The 22,541-nt window shown below is 35.5% G+C and overlaps 1 protein-coding gene and 1 long non-coding RNA gene across 2 annotated transcripts; one reads left to right on the top strand and one right to left on the bottom strand.

The window, feature by feature from the left end:
- Positions 1-17,421: 17,421 nt before the first annotated feature.
- Positions 17,422-19,180, bottom strand: LOC145135701 (uncharacterized). The gene is made up of 3 exons (XR_013719979.1): positions 19,097-19,180; positions 18,450-18,504; positions 17,422-17,904 (listed from the first exon to the last, which is right to left on the bottom strand). It is a non-coding gene; the product is annotated as an uncharacterized LOC145135701 (long non-coding RNA).
- Positions 19,181-21,481: 2,301 nt separating this feature from the next.
- LOC145140275 (uncharacterized) lies at positions 21,482-21,958 on the top strand. The gene is made up of 2 exons (XM_079073818.1): positions 21,482-21,847; positions 21,929-21,958. Exons 1-2 carry the CDS (start codon positions 21,482-21,484, stop codon positions 21,956-21,958), a joined length of 396 nt encoding a protein of 131 aa, XP_078929944.1.
- The last annotated feature ends 583 nt before the right edge of the window (positions 21,959-22,541 follow it).

Genomic DNA, 22,541 nt, shown 5'->3' with positions numbered 1-22,541 from the left:
AAGCATCCTTAAACAATCTTTGTTAGAGGAATTGGGTGCAAGATGGCCGATGCCTCAACATATGGAGGAATTTCAACGAGAAAAAGATGTTGAAAATGAATCCACCTACGGTGAAGTGGAAGCCATTGAGGTCGGATCTATAGTTCTTAATGGTCCACCAAGAGGCCCAATCGAAGTTTCCTGAGCAACAATGATTTACCACTTAAGATTATAACATGGTAACTGAGATTAATATTATAACTTCAATGAATATAAGTGTAATGTGTGTGCTCCTAAAATCTGACAACAAACAATTTTTAGTGATTTTTATACATTAACTCACAATTCCCAAACATCAATGAAAGTTAAGCAAAGAATATAGAACCGAAAGAACAAAATTGTACATGGATTTAATTTTAAGAAATTAAGTAATCTAATCATTTTTTTGAAATATATTTTAAGAAAATAACAAAAAAAAACTTTTTAGCAAAAATAACGACTTGTTTCAAAATAAGCATTATTTTGGATTCCGGAACGACATTTTGGATTCTGGACTAAAATTTTGGATTAAAAAAAAAAAAAAAAAGTTAAACAAACATATTAATATAAATTATATAGGATATTAGTACATTAAATTAGAAAAAAGTTAAACAAACACAGGGACCACTTTAGTAGTTTTGTCAAAATAATAATAATAATAATAAATAAAAATAAAAATTGTAGGACTAAAACATTAATATTGCAATGGATTTGAAAGAACAACGGCAGAAATGGAAACTGGGAGTTTTTTTCGGGATTTTTAAGCAATGTCTATTTATAGAAAAAAAACATATGATTATAAAATTTTGATATACTGAATAAATTTATACAAAATTTACGCCCCAAAACATTAATTAATTAAATAATAATAATAATAATAGTAATAATAATGCTTTAGCAAAAATATTAAGCTAAGGAACGTAACCACAAAATTAACCAATGTTCTAAATAACGTAAGTTGTGATTTTGGCAGCAATATCAAACCGCAAGTTTGTACGAGCCTTAGCGAACTATATCGTTTATAAGGCGTGATTTAAGTCGCTAATTTTTTATAATTAATATTTTTATAAGTATTTATAGAAAACAAAAAAACCCTAAAAATTATAAAACTGCATAAAAATTACTTAGAGATTACAATTTTTTTTTTGACTTTATATTCTTGAAAATCGTAACTTTTTATATAATATTGCTGAATTTTTTTTGAAAAAAAAACAAAAAAATAAATAAATAATAATCGACTTTTTAATTTTTTTCAACGAATTTATAAAAAAAAACTGCGATTTTAAAGAATATAAAGTCAAAAAAAGGATATGTGATCTCGAAGTATTTTTTTATGCATTTTTATTATTTTTAGGGTTTTTTTTTGTTTTCCATATAACTTTTTCATATATATATATATATATATATATATATATATATATATATATATATATATATATATATATATATATTCTTAAAAATAGCAGCTATTTTTATAAATTCGCTGAAAAAAATTAAAAAATCGATTATTTTTTATTTATTTTATTTTACTTTTTTTGTTTTTTTGTTTTCGAAAAAAAAAATTTCAGCGAAATTATATAAAAAGTTGCGATTTTTAAGAATCTAATGTCAAAAAAAAAAGATTTGTGATCTCTAAGTTTTTTTTATGCATTTTTATGATTTTTAATGTTTTTTTAAACCTCTCTCTCTCTCTCTATATATATATATATATATATATATATATATATATATATATATATATATATATATATATTAGAAAATACATATACAAATATTAATTATACAAAATTACTGTCTTAAGTCACGCCTTACAAACGATATAGTTCGCTAAGGCTCGTAAAAACTTGCGGGTTGATATTGCCGCCAAAATCACAACTTACGTTATATATATATATATATATATATATATATATATATATATATATATATATATATATATATATATATATAGAAAATACATATAAAAATATTAATTATGCAAAATTACTCCTTAAGTCATGCCTTACAAACGATGTAGTTTACTAAGGCTTGTAAAAACTTGCGGTTTGATATTGCCGCCAAAATCACAACTTACGTTATTTAAAACATTGGTTAATTTTGTGGTTATGTTCCTTATCTTAATATTTTTGCTATAACATTATTATTATTATTATTATTATTATTATTAGACTAAACTGCACAAATGGTCCCTATGGTTTGCTCAAAATTAACACTTTGGTTCAAAAATGTTTGGACTAGCACCGGAAATCCAAAGTTTTCATTTTGTTGTGAATTTAGTCCAATTTGCATGTAACTTTTTTATAATGATGATTTACCCTTACTGTTATCTTTTTTAGTTTTTTTATTTAATTAAAAACTTTTCTGATTAAAAGAAAAATAAAAAAATATGATTTTCGTTTTTTCTTATTTGTTTTTATGATTTTTAGATTTAAAAAAATAAAAAATAAAAATAAAATAAATAAAATAAATCTCTCTCTCTCTCTCTCTCTCTCTCTCTCCCCTACTATTTCTCCTTCCTTCTTCATTTGTTCTTCGTTGTTCTCAAGAACCTCTCATCATCGACTTCATCATAGGGTACAATTTAATCACCGGTTAATTGGCTACCTGGAGGTCTGAAACGGCATCCACCTTCATCGGCTTACCCAACAACCAAAAGACTTGAAAGTATTCAAAATCAGAAGGGGCTTACGCAAAGGGTAGAACGAGTTACAGATCTGTACAGACGAAGCTCTTTGTAGCAGCTTAACCATCGTCTTCGTCGAATTGCAAATCGGAGCAGCGGTGGTTTCCAGTTGCTAGTTTTGCAGCGGCAGATCGAAGTCAATATGTAGGTGAGATGAAAGGGGGTAGAGTCATCCTTCTTGTTTGAGCTTGCAAACCCTAGTTTCAGAGATATAGGCGACTGAAACCCTAAACGGAGGTGGATTTGAAAAACAGTTTGAGTTGGCATACGATGATTGTCTCTCTCCCCTATCAATGAGAAGGTTGTTTGGTGACCTCGTCGGATCTTGGTCCGATGTCGTCTCCTCCGGCTCCAATGAATGCTCCGGCAAGTAAGAGACTGAAGGTGAGTATCAAGTTCAAGACATTATGGTGGATTTGGGGCAGGAGGATTGACATGGATTTGTGGATTTGTGTTCACACAGTAAACACACACTCAAATACGAGAGAGAGAAAGAGAGAGAGAGAGAGAGAGAGAGAGAGAGAGAGAGAGAGAGAGAGAAAGAGAAAGAGAGAGAGAGAGAGAGAGAGAGAGATTTATTTTTATTTTTATTTTTTATTTTTTATTTTTTTTAAATCAGAAAAATAAATAAGAGAGGGAAATAGAGAGAGAGAGAGAGATTTATTTTATTTTTATTTTTACTTTTCATTTTTTTAAATCTGAAAATCAAAAAAGCAAATAAGAAAAAAAGAAAATCATATTAACAGGGGCAAATCCGTCATTTTGAAAAAAATCAAAACAGATTGGACCAAACAAGCAACAAAATGAAAACTTTGGACATCTGGTGCTAGTCCAAACATTTTTGGACCAAAGTGGCAATTTTGAGCAAACCACACGGACCATTTGTGCAATTTAGTCTTATTATTATTATTATTATTATTATTATTATTATTATTATTATTATTTAATTAATTAATGTTTTGGGGCGTAAATTTTGTATAAATTTTTTCAGTATATTAAAATTTTGTAATTATGTTTTTTTCCTATAAATAGACATTGCTTTAAAATGCCGAAAAAAAACTCCCGGTTTACATTTCGGCCGTTGTTCTTCCAAATCCATTGCAATATTAATGTTTTAGTCCTACGATTCTTAATTTTATTTAGAGAAAATTGCAAATTTGGTTCCTGTGGTATGTCAAAACTAGCAAGTTTGGTGCAAAATGGGTTTGACTTGTAAGGATGGTCCAATAGTTTCATTTTGTTGGAAGTTTAGTCCAATGGCTTAACAGCTGTTTACCAAGCTCCTGTTAATTTACCCATGCCCCTCTCACTTAAGGGTATTTTGGTCCATTCATCTAGCCCCTTTATTATTTTATTATTATTTAGTCCATAAAGAGACTTCAACGTCTCTATTCTCGTCTCCAACAACAAGCCCTAACGACCACTCAATCTGTGATTTCATCTTCTCCATCGATCACCCCCCCCCCCTCTGTGATTTCATCTTCTCTATCCACAATGGTGATGTGCTTCTACAGAAAGTGGGCGATAGTTCGGACATCGTGGACAGATAACAACCCAGGGCGCCGATATTGGGGATGTCCTAACCCGGTAAATATGTTACACTTTGTTTTTGATGACTACTCCCTGATGATCTAATGTTTCTTTCTTCTTTTTTTCAAGAATTCGTCATGTGGGTTTATTGGGTGGTATGATGACCTCATGAACCGGGTGTGCAGGCCCATGTTGGATCGATCAGTGATCGTGTTCATCGACGATATTCTTGTGTACTCGAGGTCCAGGGAACAGCATGAGGAGCATTTGAGAGAGATTCTTGGAGTATTGAGATCGGAGAGGCTTTATGCTAAATTCCCCAAGTGTGATTTCTGGTTACGAGAGGTCCAGTTCCTGGGACACCTTGTTAATCAGAATGAGATTTTGGTCGATCCGGCCAAGATTGAGGCCGTTATGAGATGGGAGGTGCCGAGATCCCCCACCCAGATCAGGAGTTTTCTAGGATTGGCCGGCTACTATCGGAGATTTATCAAAGATTTCTCCAAGATTGCCGTCCCCCTCACCAGGTTGACCCGGAAGGGCGTTACTTTTACTTGGGGTCCCGAGCAGCAGACCTCATTTGAGACTCTTCGCCATATATTGGGCGAAGCCCCGGTGTTAGCCCTTCCCGAGGGAATGGAGGATTTTGTGGTTTACTGTGATGCATCTATATCCGGGATGGGTGCGGTACTAATGCAGAGAGGGCACGTGATAGCATAGGCATCGAGGCAGATGAAGCCTCATGAGACGAGATATCCCACTCATGATCTAGAGTTGGGGGCGTTGGTGTTCGCCCTCAAGATCTGGCGTCACTATTTGTACGGGGTTCGATGTACCATATACACAGACCACAAGATCCTGAAGTATCTCATGGATCAGCCCAACCTGAATATGCGACAGAGGAGATGGTTGGATGTGGTGAAAGACTATGGCTGTGAGATCCTGTATCATCCGGGAAAGGCTAACGTGGTAGCCGACGCCCTGAGCCGCAGAGCAGAGAGTGCCCCGATCCGAGATGTGTGTATGAGGATGACAGTGATGACTCCAGTCTTGGATACCATTCGAGAGGCCCAGGCGGAGGCCGTGAGACCGGAGAACCGCAAGAGGGAGCGGGTGATTGGGCAGGTGTCCGAGTTTGTGACGGATAGCCGAGGGCTTATGACTTTCTGAGGGCGGATTTGGGTGCCCTATACGGGTGGAGCTCGACGTATACTGATGGAGGAGGCGCATAGATCGAGATTCTCGATCCATCCAGGAGCCACTAAGATGTATTTAGACCTGAAGAGAGATTACTGGTGGCCCTGTATGAAGAGGGATGTTGCTTGGGTAGTTGAGAGGTGCTTGACCTGTCGTCGGGTCAAGGCAGAGCACCATCGTCCACACGGTCCATTGAAACCGCTGGAGATTCCCCAGTGGAAGTGGGAGCAGATCTCGATGGACTTTATCACCAAGTTACCGAGGACTGCACGTGGAGTTGACGCGATTTGGGTGATTTTGGATCGACTGACGAAGACTGCTCACTTCTTTGCTATTAGTGAGAGCTCTTCTGCGGATAGATTGGCCGAGATTTATGTGAGGGAGGTGGTAGCTCGGTATGGAGTACCAACCTCGATGGTGTCAGATCGAGACGTGCGTTTTACTTCCAGATTCTGGAAGAAGTTTCATCAGGAGTTGGGTACCCTGTTACACTTCAGTACCGCGTACCATCCGCAGACAGACGGGCAGAGCGAGCGAACGATTCAGATGCTGGAGGACATGCTGCGTGCATGTGTTATGGATTTCAGAGGAAGTTGGGACACTTATTTTCCCTTGGCTGAGTTTTCTTACAACAAGAGTTATCATTTGAGTATTGGTATGCCTCCCTTTGAGCTTCTTTATGGGAGAAAGTGTCGGACTCCCATTTGTTGGGGAGAGGTGGGGCAGCGAGTGATGGGTGGCATTGAGATAGTGCTGAAGACGACTGAGCAAATTCAACAAGTTAGACAGAGGTTACTGACGGCCCAGAGTCGCCAAAAGAGTTATGCGGATAAGCGACGATCCGAGCTGGAATTCCAGGTCGGGGATTTTGTACTCCTGAAGGTATCCCCTTGGAAAGGGGTGATCTGATTCAGGAAACGGGGCAAGCTGGGGCCCCGATACATCGATCCTTTCAGAGTGACCGCCAGAGTGGGTAGGGTAGCATACCAGTTGGAGCTTCCTACGGAGTTGAGTCAGATTCATAACACCTTCCACGTGTCCCAGTTGAGGAAGTATGTGGCCGATGAGACGACAATAGTACCACTGGAGGACATTCAGGTAGATGCGAGCCTGAATTATATTGAGAGGCCGATCGCGATATTAGATCGAAAAGTGAATGTTCTGAGGAACAAGGAAGTGCCCCTGGTTCAGGTCCAGTGGCAACATAGGAGGGGGTCCGATTTGACTTGGGAGCCGGAGTCAGAGATGCGGGAGCAGCATCCTGAATTATTTGCGGAGCATGACTTCGAGGGCGAAGTATGATTCTAGTGGGGGAGAATTGTAACATCCGGAATTCCCAGGTATATTATTTTATTTATTTATTTTGAGGTTTGCTGAGTGACTCGACGAGTTGGTGTTTCAACTCGTCGAGTAGAGTCGCGCCTGGTGACATGGATTAATGAGTTGACTCGACGAGTCTGTGAGCCGACTCGCCGAGTCAGCGCTGCTGAAGGAAACCCTAAATTCTCGGGCCCGAGGCCTATATAAGGACACTTATAGCCTCCATTTCGTCTCACCAGCACCCTTTCACCTTTGAGAGAAACCCTAACGTCCATAGTGAGCTAGAGTGGTGAGGATAGCTAATCTTGTGATCATTTTGGCTCATTTCCTTGAAGAAGAAGGAAGGTTCACCAAAGATCAAGAAGGGAGGGCCAGTAGATCTGCTTCTTCTTCATCTCAAGCTTCATATCAGGGTAAAAAGATTTTACCTTTCTTGTGGGATGATTAGATCTCATGTTCTTGAGATTTAGGGCTTGTAACACCTTCTTGATGGGTCTATGGATGCATCAAGCCCCTTTTTGAGTCTAGACTTCAGATCTGGACCTTGTGAGGTCCAGAGAGTCCAAAAGTTCAGAGCGATAGTTGATCAACCAAATGGTTTTGTGTTTTGGAAGCATTAATGGAGTGGTGATGGCATATAGAGCAATATATGCCATGCATGGTCATCAAGATCAAACCTTTACGTGACTTTTGGACATTAGGAGGCTAGATATAGAGGTTGGAGTTGCAGATCTGCCCTCAGGTGCCCAAATGAGAAATGTGATTGAGTCGGTTCGCCGAGTCTATGGGATGACTCGACGAGTCGGACCGGGTTTGTCCCAGCGTTCTTGACCCAGTGATAACTCGTCGAGTTGGGGGTCAACTCGACGAGCTGAGTGAAACCTTAGGAGGACCTCTGAGGATACGAATGGACTCGGCGAGTCCCATGAGTGCACTCGGCGAGTCAGGTCAATTTTGACTGTTGACTCGTATCGACTTCTGTTGACTTTAGGGATGGGTCAAATATGAGCATTTGAGTCCATGGAGGGGTAAAATGGTCTTTTATCCATTCCAAGGGTTAGAAAGAGAATAAGAGAACTTTTGGTGTATTTGAGTAAGAGTGGGGTATTGATTAGAGATGCTTATTTAATGTGTTAGGCGGAGGCTAGTTCGGGATTCCCGAGTACGTGTCTGTTACTTGCTAGCTACGAGGTGAGTCTTCTCACTATACTTTACCTAGAGTGGTACTTTTTGTGTGACCGGAAGGTCTTATGTGTTTATTTGAGTTATGTGATATTATACATCTTGTCTGTGTGATATATATGCTATATTATGTATTGCTGAGACCGGACCGGAGGGTCCAACGAGCCATGAGACCGGAAGGTCCTCACTGAGACCGGACCGGAGGGTCCAACAAGCAGTGAGACTAGAGGGTCCTCACAGAGACCGGACCAGAGGGTCCAACGAGCTGTGGGACTGGAGGGTCCCACTGAGACACATTGACCGGAAGATCTTACAGAGCTATAGCCTCGAGTGACTAATTATTTTGTGCGTGGTATTTTGGGGAACTCACTAAGCTTCGTGCTTACCGTGTTATGCGTTATGTGTTTCAGGTACTTACGAGGATCGCGGGAAGGCACCGTCTTGATTGTACACACACATCTGAGCTGGAGTTACATTTATTTTGGATCCTGGATTTGTGATAAACAATTTCTGAAATATGTAACGATATTTGATACTTGAGGTTTTGGGAGAAAATGTGACATGTGTTTTATTGTGTTTGAAAAATGAAAATTTTGGTTTGAAAATTTCCGTCGTTACATCTTGTTTCACCATGTTCTGTGTATACCTTCATCACTTTGTGCTCACTGACATATTGAGAAAAGTTTGCAACATCTTCATCATTTCCTAAAGGGCGAAGACCATAGTGGAAGTCTCCACCAGGCACAAGAAAATGGTAGTATATAACAGGAGGAACCCCATATCTAAAACCTTTCATGATTGCATGGAGCTCATGAACTGAAAACTCATCTATATCTACCATGTCAACATAGTTTACAGTTCCGTTAATGTAACGAACATCAGGGTACTTAGTGAACTCACCTCCATGGTACAACTTAATGGTAAATAATGTTGGGTGTCCATTTTCAAAGCAAGTAAAAAAACACCTCAGGTGGAGTTACTTCAAAAAAATTCAAGAAATCAAAAGATGAAAAAGGGCAAATTACGTACCATAAACAACCTTGGGGTTGAAGGGTCTGTTTAACAACCTTTAGTGCCACATTGGTATGTTCATCCATCGATAATCTCACCAAATCGCAACTTAACTAACACAACAAATTTTGTGTCTAGGGCTTTTATTGATCTTGGTTAAACAACGACGATCTACTTTATTGAGGAGGAGACAAACTGCTTTTATTGAGCTTTAGCGGGAACGGTTACAGGGATGAATGGACTAAAATACCCTTAAATGATAGGGGCATGGGTAAATTAACGGGAGCTTGCTAACGGTTGTTAAGCCATTGGACTAAACTTGCAACAAAATGAAACTGTTTGACCATCCTTGCAAGCCAAACCCATTTTGGACCAAACTTGCTAGTTTTGACATACCACAGGGACCAAATTTGCAATTTTGTCTTTTATTTATTTTATTATTATTATTTTTTTGACAAAAATATATTCACCTTTTTTTTTGGATAAAAAATATGGCCTAAAAAAAGTTAAACGAAAAAAAGAGGTGAGTTTTTTTGTAAGGAGATGAATTTTTTAGTATAATTCGGTGTGTGTGTATCCAATGTACAAATGTACATCTATTTCCTTGGTCGTTGATCATTATGATTTACAACGCTCATGATTGGTTTCTTGTTAATTATGGCTCTCTCTCTCTCTCTGTCTCTCTCTCTCTCTCTCTCTCTCTCTATATATATATATATATATATATATATATATATATATATATATATATATATATATATATATATATATATATATATATATATATATATATATATATATAGAGAGAGAGAGAGAGAGAGAGAGAGCTAGGTTCAGGTGTTTAAACTAATTATTGTGTTATTGTATGCATGATTGTGGACCAATCAAAAAATAATAGAAAAAGCAATAATTAAATAAATCAATAAGGGTAACTAGGTAATTTGAGAAATAACTTCCACAAATACTCCCTATAATTTTGCTAGTTACGTTGATTTTAACCTAATTCCCCCCTTTTATAAACGGCCTACTGATCTGATCAATCTTCATCGCCAATCGGCTACTGATTTAAAGTCGATTCTCGGTGGCTGAAGTCGTAAGGAGGTGAGCACCTCTGGTGTTCGAATGGTCCGAAGAACAGGGAAGAGGCAACGAGAGCTGCCGTCGACCTCAGTGGGTGCGGAGAGGGTGTGAAAGGGAGGTGTGAGGGTTTTGTGTGGTTGCGGCTTCGATTGTTAGCAGGTAAATGGATGGGGACTGCTCCGGCAGCCTCCCCTATTCTTCTTCTTCTTCTTTTTTAATTTTTTTTTTATTGTTCTTGACAAAAATTGATGAATGGAATGCATGTTTAGGGTTATTTTGACAGGAATTGATAGGGGAAATGGGTGTTTGAGTTCATTGTTTGACAAGGGAAGAGGCGACATTGAATGAGTGGTTCTTGGTAGGAAGCGATATGAAGAAGGGAGAAGGGAGCAGTGAATCATCAAACAGGTAAAGAACTTTTTTTTTCTTCTTTTGTTTGTTTTGATAGAAATCAAAGAACTTAGGTGGGTGTTTTTGGGTTGCTTAATCGACTGCAGGGAAGGAAGAGAGCTCGTCTCTTGATTTCTTGGTAAAGAGAAAATGGAGAAGGAAAGGAAGAAGCCAGAGATGATTGAGTGTTGTTTTTCATTTGCTTGAACAATCAATAGATGGAATGGAAGCAACAAACAAGTCCATGATGTTGGTACTATGCATTAGAATGCCTTGCTTGTTGTTTAGTGAAACTTGTAGCTATTCTGTTTTCTAAAAAATGAATGCTTTTATTTTTACTTTTTGCAATTGCCCTCAACCCTATACTCACTGATATAAAGGGGTTTTAAACTTGGTAAGAATAATTTTAGGGGTTTTAAACTTGGTTTGAATCCGAATTGGATTGAAAGATTTGTTTAGTGGGCAGTAGGCAAGTTGGCTTTCAATTAGAACTGATAAGAAAGGGTTTCAATTAATATATTAGACTTAGACTTTTAATTTTGAGTTGTTTGACTATATTTCATTTTTAGTTATGTTTGAATTAGAATTGTACAAGTCTAGAACGATTAGTAAAATACATAGATGCTTTGATGCTTCTTTCATTTGGAATTAATTTGTTTATGTAGATGATTCAATGGATGATATTGGTGAGATTCCAATTCTATTGGAATGGAATTACGAATTCCAATTCTGTTGGAATGGAATCATGAATTCTAATTCTGCTGGAATGGAGTATGGATATTTTTCTCACTGATTTATGCATGTTCTACAATTCTTGTTTATTGGTTTTGGTGCAATTCACAAGTCCATATATTTTTCCAAAGGAATTTAGTTTTTTATTTTTCATTTACTAATGCATTATTGGAATCTAAACTACAATTTTGTTTTGTTTTCACAGAAGTTGACGCTTGAAGAACGGACCACAAAATTGAAAGTGATTATAAGAAACATTATTCTTTTAGAATGTATTAGTGTCGTTGTTATATTTTGATATTTTCTTTCCCGTTTTGAAAGTTTTTTTAGTTTTATTCTTTAACAGTAAATGTAATTCTTAACAATTGTTACCCGTATTCTATAAGAAATAATGTATTTTTTGTTTTTATTCGTTAATTGATTGTTCAAGAATTTGTTATTCTACAAGAAATTTTTAAAGTCATGATCAAGAAATAGGTTCAAGAATATTTTTATTATTTATGGTTCAAGAATAGTTTTATTTTTTAATATACTTATAAACATATTCTGTCAGAATGTCCGAATTAAAGGAATTATAATTCGAAAAATCGGATTTTTAAAATTAATAGAATCTAGGATCCCTAAAAAAATGCAATTTTCCTTTATTAAATCTATATTAAATGACTAAATTACCCTTGTAATTAATTAAGATGATATTTTTTAATTATATTTAATTCAATAATATATATTAATCACTTTCTTAAAATAAATAAATTTGATTGGCCCACATTTATGCATACAATAACACAATAATTACTTTGAATAGAATAACCTAAGCCTATATATATATATATATATATATATATATATATATATATATATATATATATATATATATATATATATATATATATATATATATACTATTTAAACAGGAATGACCCCTCTTTTTTTTCCGCACTTAATTTTATGCATATGGTAAATAATCTTGAGATTTATTATGATAGGTAACCGTATTAAAATATAAAACTAACAAATATAAATATTCAGATATACAATCTATTATCTTATCGATTTATAAAATTTTCAAAAACCCAACAAAAGAGACCGATTTATGTTCTCGTTTTCTCGCTGAATCGCTAACCTCCACCACAGACCACTGACGGACTGACATCTTTGCGACCGTCTGAACCATCTCTACTCCCCGTTTATTAAATTGGGTTCGTATTTTGGTTCTATTTCTCTCTGTCTCTGAAGTCTCTTTGTCTTTACAAATTTTGTGGGTTTAATTGGTTTACTTTTTGTAGAATTAGAAATCACTGTATTCTTCTTCTTGCTAAATTGCTATTCGACCCTACTGGCTACGACTCTGCTCTTTGGTCTTCATTAGGTATGCATTTTTCCCTCTCTCTTTTCAAGATGTGCTTATTATAATGTTAATATGTTATGGACAATAATATATTTGATATATTTTGACTGATCTCTCTATCTATCTACTATTATAGAAAACAAAATCAATAAAAGCTATCATATAAACTAATAGTCTGATATACATGACAAAATTACTTAAATAGCCCTCTTTAATCCTTATATTATAACCAAAGAGACATAAAAGGCTATCTAACATCACATATTCACAATTGCTTTGATTCCCTCTTTAATCCTTCTGTTTATAACCAAAGAAAACATAAAAAAATACTTGACATCACAAAATCATAATTGCTTTGATTTGAACATTGACGAAAATAAAGCCATATGGCTTAACAGTGATAGCAAATTATTATTTAGTTTATTAGTTTGTTTAATATGGTACGAAACAAATTATATGTCAATTATATTTATAATATATTTACTTATTAATTGTTAAATTACAAGTTTATTATGTTATTTTAGCTAGTAATTAGTTGTTTTCCATTTATCAAATTATACTTTTTAATTATTATTTATTAATTATTAGTTAATTTTGTTATTTAGTGAACATTAACATGAAGAAACAATCTACTCTTGACGGGTTTTTAAAAAGAAAACACGTAAATTCTTCTCAAGATCCTGAAGAACCACCAGAGAATGTTTTGAATGAAAATACCCCTACGTCTCATGTTCCTGAGAATCAATCCAAAAGAGTTCGTCTTGAACTTGATAAAGTTAATCTTGATACAATAGAACGAGATCTAGGTTTACGTATTCAAATCTATGATTATCCAATTAACCCACGAGATGTTGTTCGACGAGCTTACATGAATTTTGGTCCCCTCCAACCAATACTTTCTGAATATCCAAAATATGGACCAGAAACCCATAAATGTAGCTTTCAAGTGTCTTGGTTTAAGTCATATCCTTGGCTTGAATATTCAGTGACTTCAGATATCGTGTTTTGCTTCCCATGTTTTCTTTTTAACAAACCTTCTGGACCGTGATATTACGGCCAACGAGCATTTACTATAGATGGATTTAAAAATTGGAAGAAAGTTGGTGGGAAAACTTATGCTTTTTTGCATCATATGGGTACTGAGTGCACATCTTTTCACAACGTCGCACAAAAAGCATGGGATGATTTGTTAAATGAGGCGCAAAATATACATAATATTTTTGAGAAATTTACTGATGAAGAGCATAGGAACAATAGATTGAGATTGAAGGCTATTGTTTTTTCAGTTCGTTTCGTTGGTGTGCCTTTCAAGCAATTGCATTTAGAGGCCTTGATGAAAGCCTAGATTCCATCAACAAAGGAAATTTTCTTGAAATGTTGGTGGCAATTGGAACTTTTAACACTGAGATGAAAGAACTATTTCGCATTGCTCCTAAACATGCATTATATACATCACCGTTAATTCAAAAAGAGATTTTAAACCTTATCTCAAGTAGGGTGAAACGGATGATTTATGAGGAGATTGATGGTGGAAAGTTTTGTTTAATTGTTGATGAAGCACGTGATGAATCTAACAAAGAACAAATGTCAATTGTTTTGAGATTTGTAAATAAAGATGGAGTTGTTATGGAGCGTTTTTTTTGGCTAGTTTATGTACTTGACAGAGCATCACAAACTCTTAATAAAGAAATATATTTTGTGTTGTCACATTACAATCTTGATTTCAAGTCAATTCATGGGCAAGGGTATGATGGTGCAAATAATATTCGTGGTCATTTCAAATTTTTGTAAGCATTGATTAATAATGATTATCCATATGTGTATTATGTCCACTGCTTTGCTCATCGATTGCAATTAGCATTAGTGGCTGCCTCACATGGAGTTATTGCATTAAGAATTTTTTTTACTTTGTTATCTTTTGTTATCAATGTTGTTAGTGCTTCCTCCAAATGTATCGACCAACTAAGAGATGCACAAGTCGAGCAAAATGCATATTTTTATTTCTATTGAAGAGTTAGAGACATGCAGAGGTCTCAATCAAATTGGTACACTACAACGAGCTGGGGATACTAGATGGAGTTCTCACCTTAAATCAGTTTCGAGCTTAATCAAGATGTTTACTCCAACTTGTGAGGTTTTACTTAAAATTAATTAAGAGGGAACTGGTTCAATCAAAGGAGATGCAGATTTAGCATATGAGACTATTACTACATTTGAGTTCATTTTTATTTTGCATCCCGAGAGAGAAATAATGGAGATCACTGATTTACTTTGTCAAGCTCTACAAAGACAAACTCAAGATATTTGTAATGCATTGAGGCTAGTTGCATCCACTAAAAGGTTGTTGCTAAAAATGAAAGATGAAAGATGGAGTGATTTTCTCTTTCTTGTTAAGTCATTTTGTGAGCTACGCAACATTGACATCCCTGATTTATCGTCCCCTTATTTTAGTAGAGGGGCTCGAGCTCGTAATGAGCATAGAGATCATACACTTGAACATCATTATCGTGTGGATATATTTTGCGAAGCAATTAATTGTCAACTAATGGAGTTAGATAATCGATTCAATGATAGTTAAATGTAGTTGCTTCAACTTTCAACAACTTTAGATCCTAAAAATGCTCATGAGCCTTTTTGAAGTGATGATGTATTTCAATTAGCATAGAAGTTTTATCCTAAATATTTCAATGACCATGAGAAAGTACTTTTAAAGTTGCAACTTCAACATTACAAAGTTGATGTCGTTCAACATGCAGATTATAAACATTTGACATCTATTTCAGAATTGTGCCAATAGTTGGTAAAGACTAGAATAGTAACAAATTTTAGCCTTATTTATCGAGTAACTAGTCTCATACTTACTCTTTCGGTTTCAACTGCTACAATAGAGAGGTAATTTTCAGCAATGAGTATTATTAAAACAAGATTATGGAATAAAATGGAAGACGAGTTTTTGAACGACTCATTGGTTTTGTACTTCAAAAGAGAACTTTTTGAAAAAAATAGTTTAGAGACAATTGTGCAAGACTTTAAAATCGTAAAAGATCGGAGAGTTGCCCTTTGATAAACGTTGTAAAAGTATTTAATGTTAATCCTTTTTTTCAATGTCATAACGCTAAACCAAATGAAAGTTGTTTATATAATTTTTTTAATATTTTGATTTCGGCCCCTAGTTTTACCACTCGTGTTCCGGCCCTGTTCACACACGACAAAATTCAATTTTGTGTGGGGTTTATATGGGTTTTACCGCCGGCACTTTAAACTACCACACCCTTACATTTTTACCCTTACATTTTTTAGAAGGGAAGTGTGATACATACCCCGGTTTTATTGCCATACCCCCTCAATGATTGTTTTATTGGTGGCATATTTATATATTACTTATTTCTTGCAAGTTTTTTTTTTTTTTTTAGCCAATGAATAAAAATTATTATTTCCAATACATTGAAGAATGTGTTTTATATAAGATTTCTAAATAATAGATAATTAATTCCTTTGAAGACTGTAACCACCAAAATATTAATATATTCAATTTTTAAACATCAATAAACCGGCACCGGCGACCACCCACAGCCATTACCGACGTCGGCGACCCCATGTTTAACTTAAGACATTAGAGAGAAACAGATAGAAAGAGAGAAGGAGAGAAGGAGAACGAGAGAAAGAGCAAGTCGTCGGAAATAGAACGAGAGAAGGAGAATTAGCATCGGACAGGCAGCGTGAACCTCGCCGGAAACCGCCTGCAACGTCGCCGGAAATCACCCGAAGCCATCACCGTCGGAGATAGAAGGAGAGAAAGAGAACGAGCGTGAATCCATTGCACTATTAATGACGGAAATCGACTGAAGGTCGCCGTTAAACATCGCAGGGAAACGCGTGAAAGTCGCCGGAAATCGCCCCTCTCTCCCTTGGCGGCTGCATCTTTGGATCAGGGTTAACAGAAAGTAAACAATTTATACCCTAGAATTTTACATTAAAAGCCTATCTATTTTTGAAATATTTCATTTTATACCCTTATATTTATATCTTTTATAGTTGCTGTGATTACCCATACAAAAGATTTAAATTCCATATTAAATGTTATTTCATTCAAGCGCACTAAATAGTAAATAAACTCTTCAATCGTAACTTTTTATACAACTGATCATATCCAATACAATTGTATTATGATATTTGCACTTCATATACCTAAAATTTAATGTCTTTCGTTTTTTAGTCAACACATACAATTTTTTTTTTTTAAGATCACATGTATTTTAATACTACACTATGTTCATTATTTTTAGATAAGTTATTAACAAAATAATTAAAATAAACATATTTTTAAACATCAACTTATCTATAATAGTTTTTTATATATTAAAAAACTTAATCATAGTAATCATAAATGCTATAAAGATGTGTGAACAAATGATTAGTAAAAGTATCTAATCATTAAGTTAATGATTAGTAAAACAATGATTAGGGGGTTTGGATAAATGGAGAGGGGTAGGAATAAATTCCTTTTTAGAAATAGCAAAAATTGCAAAAAATGTCCATCCGTAAATAAAAAAAATTAGGACACCATGTGGCCTTAATGACATTCATCCATATTCTTGTAGCTAGTAGTCTCATAACCAATAAGAGAAAAATACTCATAATGTCCACAAAGTAACGGAAGTTATGCCGAATTTTTATGACAGAGATTCTCATATTTTACCACTATAACATACCACTTCTATATATATAGCCTATGAACAAAATTAAAACCACTTTTTAAACCAAATATTTAGAATTCAACAACTAATAATATATAATATTCCACTCCTCTTGGTAACTTGTATAGAATATAAGAATAGCTATACATAATTTTAGTAAACTAGGTCTTCTTGGTAATTCGTAGACTAAAATGGAAGAAAATGAAAACCAGAAGAAAAGACTAATACATATCCAAACTAATAATATTCAATAATGTTATAGAAGAGGCGACATCAAAAGCATCAACAGATGAGATGAAGCATCAACAGAGTCTCTACTTGGTCCAATAGTCACACCTCAGAAAGATGTTGAGACCACAAGTGAGAACTGCCAACACAATGAGGGACCCATTAGCAAAAAGCCTCAACCAGTAGTCGCCCCCCATAACCCTAAGAAAAATCTGATGAACAGCTATCGCCATAGCAGAAAGTGCAATAAGCATGGCATTCCTTGCAAGCTCCTCGATCTTTTTCCAGAGTGTGGGTCCCACACTCATTCCAACAACATATACAACCATATGGAGATACAAAGAGCTATCAAGTCCGCATAGAAGAACACCCAATCGCCATCTCTCTTCCCAATGCTTGCAAGTCCTCCTGGGAATCGTACCAGACACATCACCATGTTGATCACTATGCTTCCAGCTACCATCACCAAATCATTCGGAAAATCCATCCTGCTATGAAAAGTCAACCAAAGTCAACTTTGGTCCGACCAAGAAAAAAAAAAGATTCATAACAGCTGTGAATATGTAACAATATTGCTGAAATCTTCAAGTATTTAGTCTATTTTGGCTTGGTAAGGTGAAAATTGTTGATGAAGTTTGTTTGTGGTTTAAATGAAACAAGGAAAAGATGAAGAAAAAGTTACAGGAGTCGTTTTCTAAACTGGAAGGGGCTAGTTGTAACTTGTGGAAAATAAGAAATGAACTAATTGTATTATTTTCAACTAATAAACAAGAGAAAATAGATCATAGATGAGCATTTTACAGAGTTATTCTGGAAAATCGTTGCTGCAGTTTTAATTTCCATAGCTATTTGTTGATCTTAACTGTTATTTGTGGGTAATGACATGAAGCAAAGTTTCTGTACATGTTTTAAGTGGAGATTCATATATAATTTCACCTCCAAAAGTCCGATCGACAACAATAAATTGGATACAAAAACTCACGATCAAAGTTAATCTAAGATCGAGTATGGCATCGGAAGGATACGATTGTACCTGACCCGAAAAAACCTTGTTGTAACTCAATGTGATGCTCCGGTGAGACTCAGACCTGCATGAATTGAAAAAAAAATGTAGGATTAAAACATTAATCTACTAAGGGATTTGGAAGAACATGAGCCGAAATATAAATTAGGTATTTGTTTTTCGGGACTTCTTAACACATACAGAGAGAGAGAGAGAGAGAGAGAGAGAGAGAGAGAGAGGTTTCAGTAAGTGGTGGGGCAAGTGAGGAGAGCAGCTGCTGTTCTCCGGCGAAAAAGGGATGAGGGGAAGATTTCACACACAATTTAAGGTGGGATAAATGGGATTTTCCGGCAGGTTAAGAGCTGGAGTTTGGTTTTGTGAATGGGAGGGTGGTATAGCTTGCCGGCAGGGGGTAGGGGTGTCTGATGGGATTGTGGTGCATGGCAGAAAGGGAGGAAATGGGGGAGGCGGAGTGAGTGGTGGTATGAAGCTCATGGTCTGTGTTTAGGGTTTACGGTGGTAGTGTACGGTGGGTTATCAGCGGCGAGGTGTGGCTGTGAGGGTTTATTGTTAGAGGAGGGAAGAGTGAGTGACAGCGGACGGCGGTGGACCGGTAACAGAAGATGAGAGAGGGGACGATGGTTGGAGAAGGAGAGGGAGAGATGAAGAAGACATACCTTCAAGACCTTCTTGCCAATGCTGTGGAATTAATGGAAGTTTCGTAGGGAATGAGTGAAGTCTCGGAATTCTATTATTTATTGGAAAACTAGTGTACGGAAAAGTAAGGAAGGGAGGAAATTATCCTTATATACTATTGTGGCATAACAAGTAAAAGGAGAATAATATCGTTTTTGTTGCATTTTCAATTTTTGACAATCCTTTTTCTCCTTCAAACCATTTGTAGGACACTTTTTAAAATACCATTTGTAGGACACTTTTTAAAATTCAATACTATCCTAATTCCAATGGATGTATCTAACCATTTTCAATTTTTTTTTCTTGCCAATGTATTATTTTTACAATCATGCAAAAACACCAAGATATTAGTTTTGTTTCTTGACAATCCTTTTTCTCCTTCAAACCATTTGTAGGATAATTTTTAAAATTCCATACTATCCTAATTCCTATGGATGTATCTAACCATTTTCAATCTTTTTTCTTGCCAAAGTATTATTTTTACAATCATGCAAATACACCAAGGTGTTATTTTTGTTTCTTAACGATTTTTTTTCTCCTTCCAACCTTTTGTAGGACAGTTTTTAAAATTCCATATTATCCTAATTCCATGGATGTATCTAACCATTTTCAATCTTTTTTCTTGGTATTATTTTTACAATCATGCAAAAACATCAATTATATATATATATATATATATATATATATATATATATATATATATATATATATATATATATATATATATATATATATATATATATATATATATATATATATATATATATCTGAGAAACCAAAACCACAAACAAACTAGCTTAAAATGATCACCAATCCAAAATATTTGGGGTTTGGACCAAAACCCAGAAAAAAAAAATACATACTATACCAACCATTTTTGTAGTTCCTCTCCCTCTTTATATATATATATATATATATATATATATATATATATATATATATATATATATATATATATAAAAGAGGGAGAGAAACTACAAAAATGGTTCGTATAGTATGTATTTTTTTTCTGGGTTTTGGTCCAAACCCCAAATATTTTGGATTTGTGATCATTTTAAGCTAGTTTGTTTGTGGTTTTGGTCTCTCATAAAATTGAAAAGACTAAAATACATTTGATGTATTTATTTTTCAATTTTCTTTTATTTCTTTTTTAAATTTAACATTTTGTATTTATTCTTATAATTAATAATAAGAGCTCTCTCTCTCTCTCTCTCTCTCTCTCTCTCTCTCTCTCTTCCAAATATTCATTTTTCAGTTATTTCATAATCAAATCCATTTTTCTCAATTTGCTCTCAAATGGGTTATCTCTCATCTTTCTTCCTCCTTATCATCGTTTTCATTGAGCTCTGTTTTCATGGCTGCTCTATCACACAATGGGGAGACATATAAGCTCTCAAATCGTTCAGAAATGGTCTCATTATTTCTCGATCTTTCTTTCTTCTAAACCATCACTAAATGAGTTTTGATCCATGGGTTTGTGTTTTTGATTTTCGGTGGTAGATTTTGTGAATTAATCGTAGGTATTTTCAAGGGATAATCATAAGGATAATGATATTGGTGGAACAAGAATGAGTTTTGATCAATCGCTCAAAAAAAACCCCATTACAACTCGAAAATCAGGATTTCCATTGCAACCGACGTGAACCTTGTTGTCGCCGATGGCGAGCTCGACGTTCCAAATATCAGGATTCATTTGCCATAGAACAAATCTGTTGATGTCGGCGGCTCTACCATAGAACAAATTCGATGATGATTTTAGGGTTCTTATTTTTTCATCTATCGAGTTCTTTACTTATTAGATTTTATCCTGTTTGATATGAAATTCTAAATTGATGTTGTTTGGGATATGTTTGTTGAAAGATGATTGAACAAAGTCATTTCCGACATTAGAGAATAAGGAAAGGTAGATAAGTGGGTGAACTAGGGTAGTAGAGGGCAAGAAAAACCCACCCCTCATCAACTTCTCCGACTCCAACACCAGAGAAAAAAGAGAGGCAACAACAGTTCATTGGTGGCTGCAGAGGATGAGAAAGGTCGTCAGAGATGTGATCGGAGATAGAGATATAACCGAAGATGCGGATGGCTACCGGTGGTGGTGAGATAAAGCGGCTAAGGGGGTTCTTGTGAGGTTTATGTTTCCGGTAACCATGGTGATCTGAAAGGGATCAAAAAATTAAGTCTCATTCACCAAAATTAGTACCCTAGAATATGGTGGTATATGTTTCCTGCAACTGCGGGGACCGATTTCTTATGTGGATTCTAGAAACAAAGTGATAAATTAGCAGAAGGACAGTTTGGGTTTGAATTTGGCGTGGTAGTGCAGTGTCGGCGATCTCATTTAGGAAGAAGATGAGACATGTGAAAAGATGAAACTTAATAATCTGATTGACTTATTAAGTTCGGTTTCTTTAGGTACTCAGCTGGATAAGTGGCTTTGGGCTTATGATCCTTCATGTCTTTTTTCTGTCAAATCTACAGGGAGGCTTATTGATGTTGGCCGTTTGCCTCAAGGAGGAGCAAAGACTAGATGGAACAAATTTGCCCTAACAAAGATCAATATTTTCATATGGCGAGTGATGTTAGACCGTCTTCCAGTTAGATCAAAATTAGCTGAGAGAGGCATGGATTTGGATTCAACTTTATGTCCTATTTGTCAGGATAATCTGGAGACTGTTTCCCATATTTTTCCAGTGCCAGTTAGATGTCTAAATTTGAAGGCGGGTGGCTCTATGGTTGGATTTAGATTGTAACATCCCAAAAATCGAGACCAAATTTTTTATTTTTATTTTAATTGTATTACTTGTAAAATTTAGTTTGAGGAAAACATCACTGATATCACATAAGTCCATAAACCACGATTATATGTCTCAAACCATATCATCAAATAGTAATATTATCAGAGTACAATCCCAGAAATCTCAAATGCGGAATCATGCGTGTGTGTGATGCGCTGCTACCCCACCAGCTTTTTCCCCTTAGATGAAGAGGTACCTGAAACCAAAACTGAAAACCGTAAGCACAAAGCTTAGTGAGTTTCCCCCATCATGCCACATACCACATAATATTGCCTATTCATCAGTATCTTCCAACCGGTAGCCGGGAACTAACCTCCCCTTCCGTATCTTTCAACCGGTAGCCGGGAGCTAACCTCCCCTTCGGTATCTTTCAACCGATAACCAAGAGCTAACCTCTCCTTCGGTATCTTTCAACCGGTATCCATGGCTATTCCACCCCTACCACTACCACATAATGACATAACATACTAGCACATAAAGCATACAGTTAATGGCATACCCGATAATTATCACACAGACAATCATCCAACTACAACCTCCTACTAGTGGGCCGGCGTTGTGGCCTTAGACCTACTTCTACTAAAAGGTAACTCACCTCAATGTTGTGTAGTGTCTGCAGTGTCCTCGATAC

This window comes from Lactuca virosa, chromosome 9 (assembly GCF_052849685.1).
Source record: "Lactuca virosa cultivar CGN04683 chromosome 9, Lactuca_virosa_CGN04683_v6, whole genome shotgun sequence".
In the NCBI taxonomy this organism is placed as follows: domain Eukaryota; kingdom Viridiplantae; phylum Streptophyta; class Magnoliopsida; order Asterales; family Asteraceae; genus Lactuca; species Lactuca virosa.
Note: the sequence above shows the minus strand (reverse complement) of the source record. Positions and strands in the feature narration are given on the sequence as shown.

Coding starts and splice junctions, on each gene's coding strand:
- LOC145140275 (XM_079073818.1), top strand. CDS start 21,482: ATGAAACTTAATAATCTGATTGACTTATTAAGTTCGGTTTCTTTAGGT. Junction 21,848..21,928: donor TGAAGGCGGGTGGCTCTATG/GTTGGATTTAGA, acceptor TGTAAAATTTAG/TTTGAGGAAAACATCACTGA.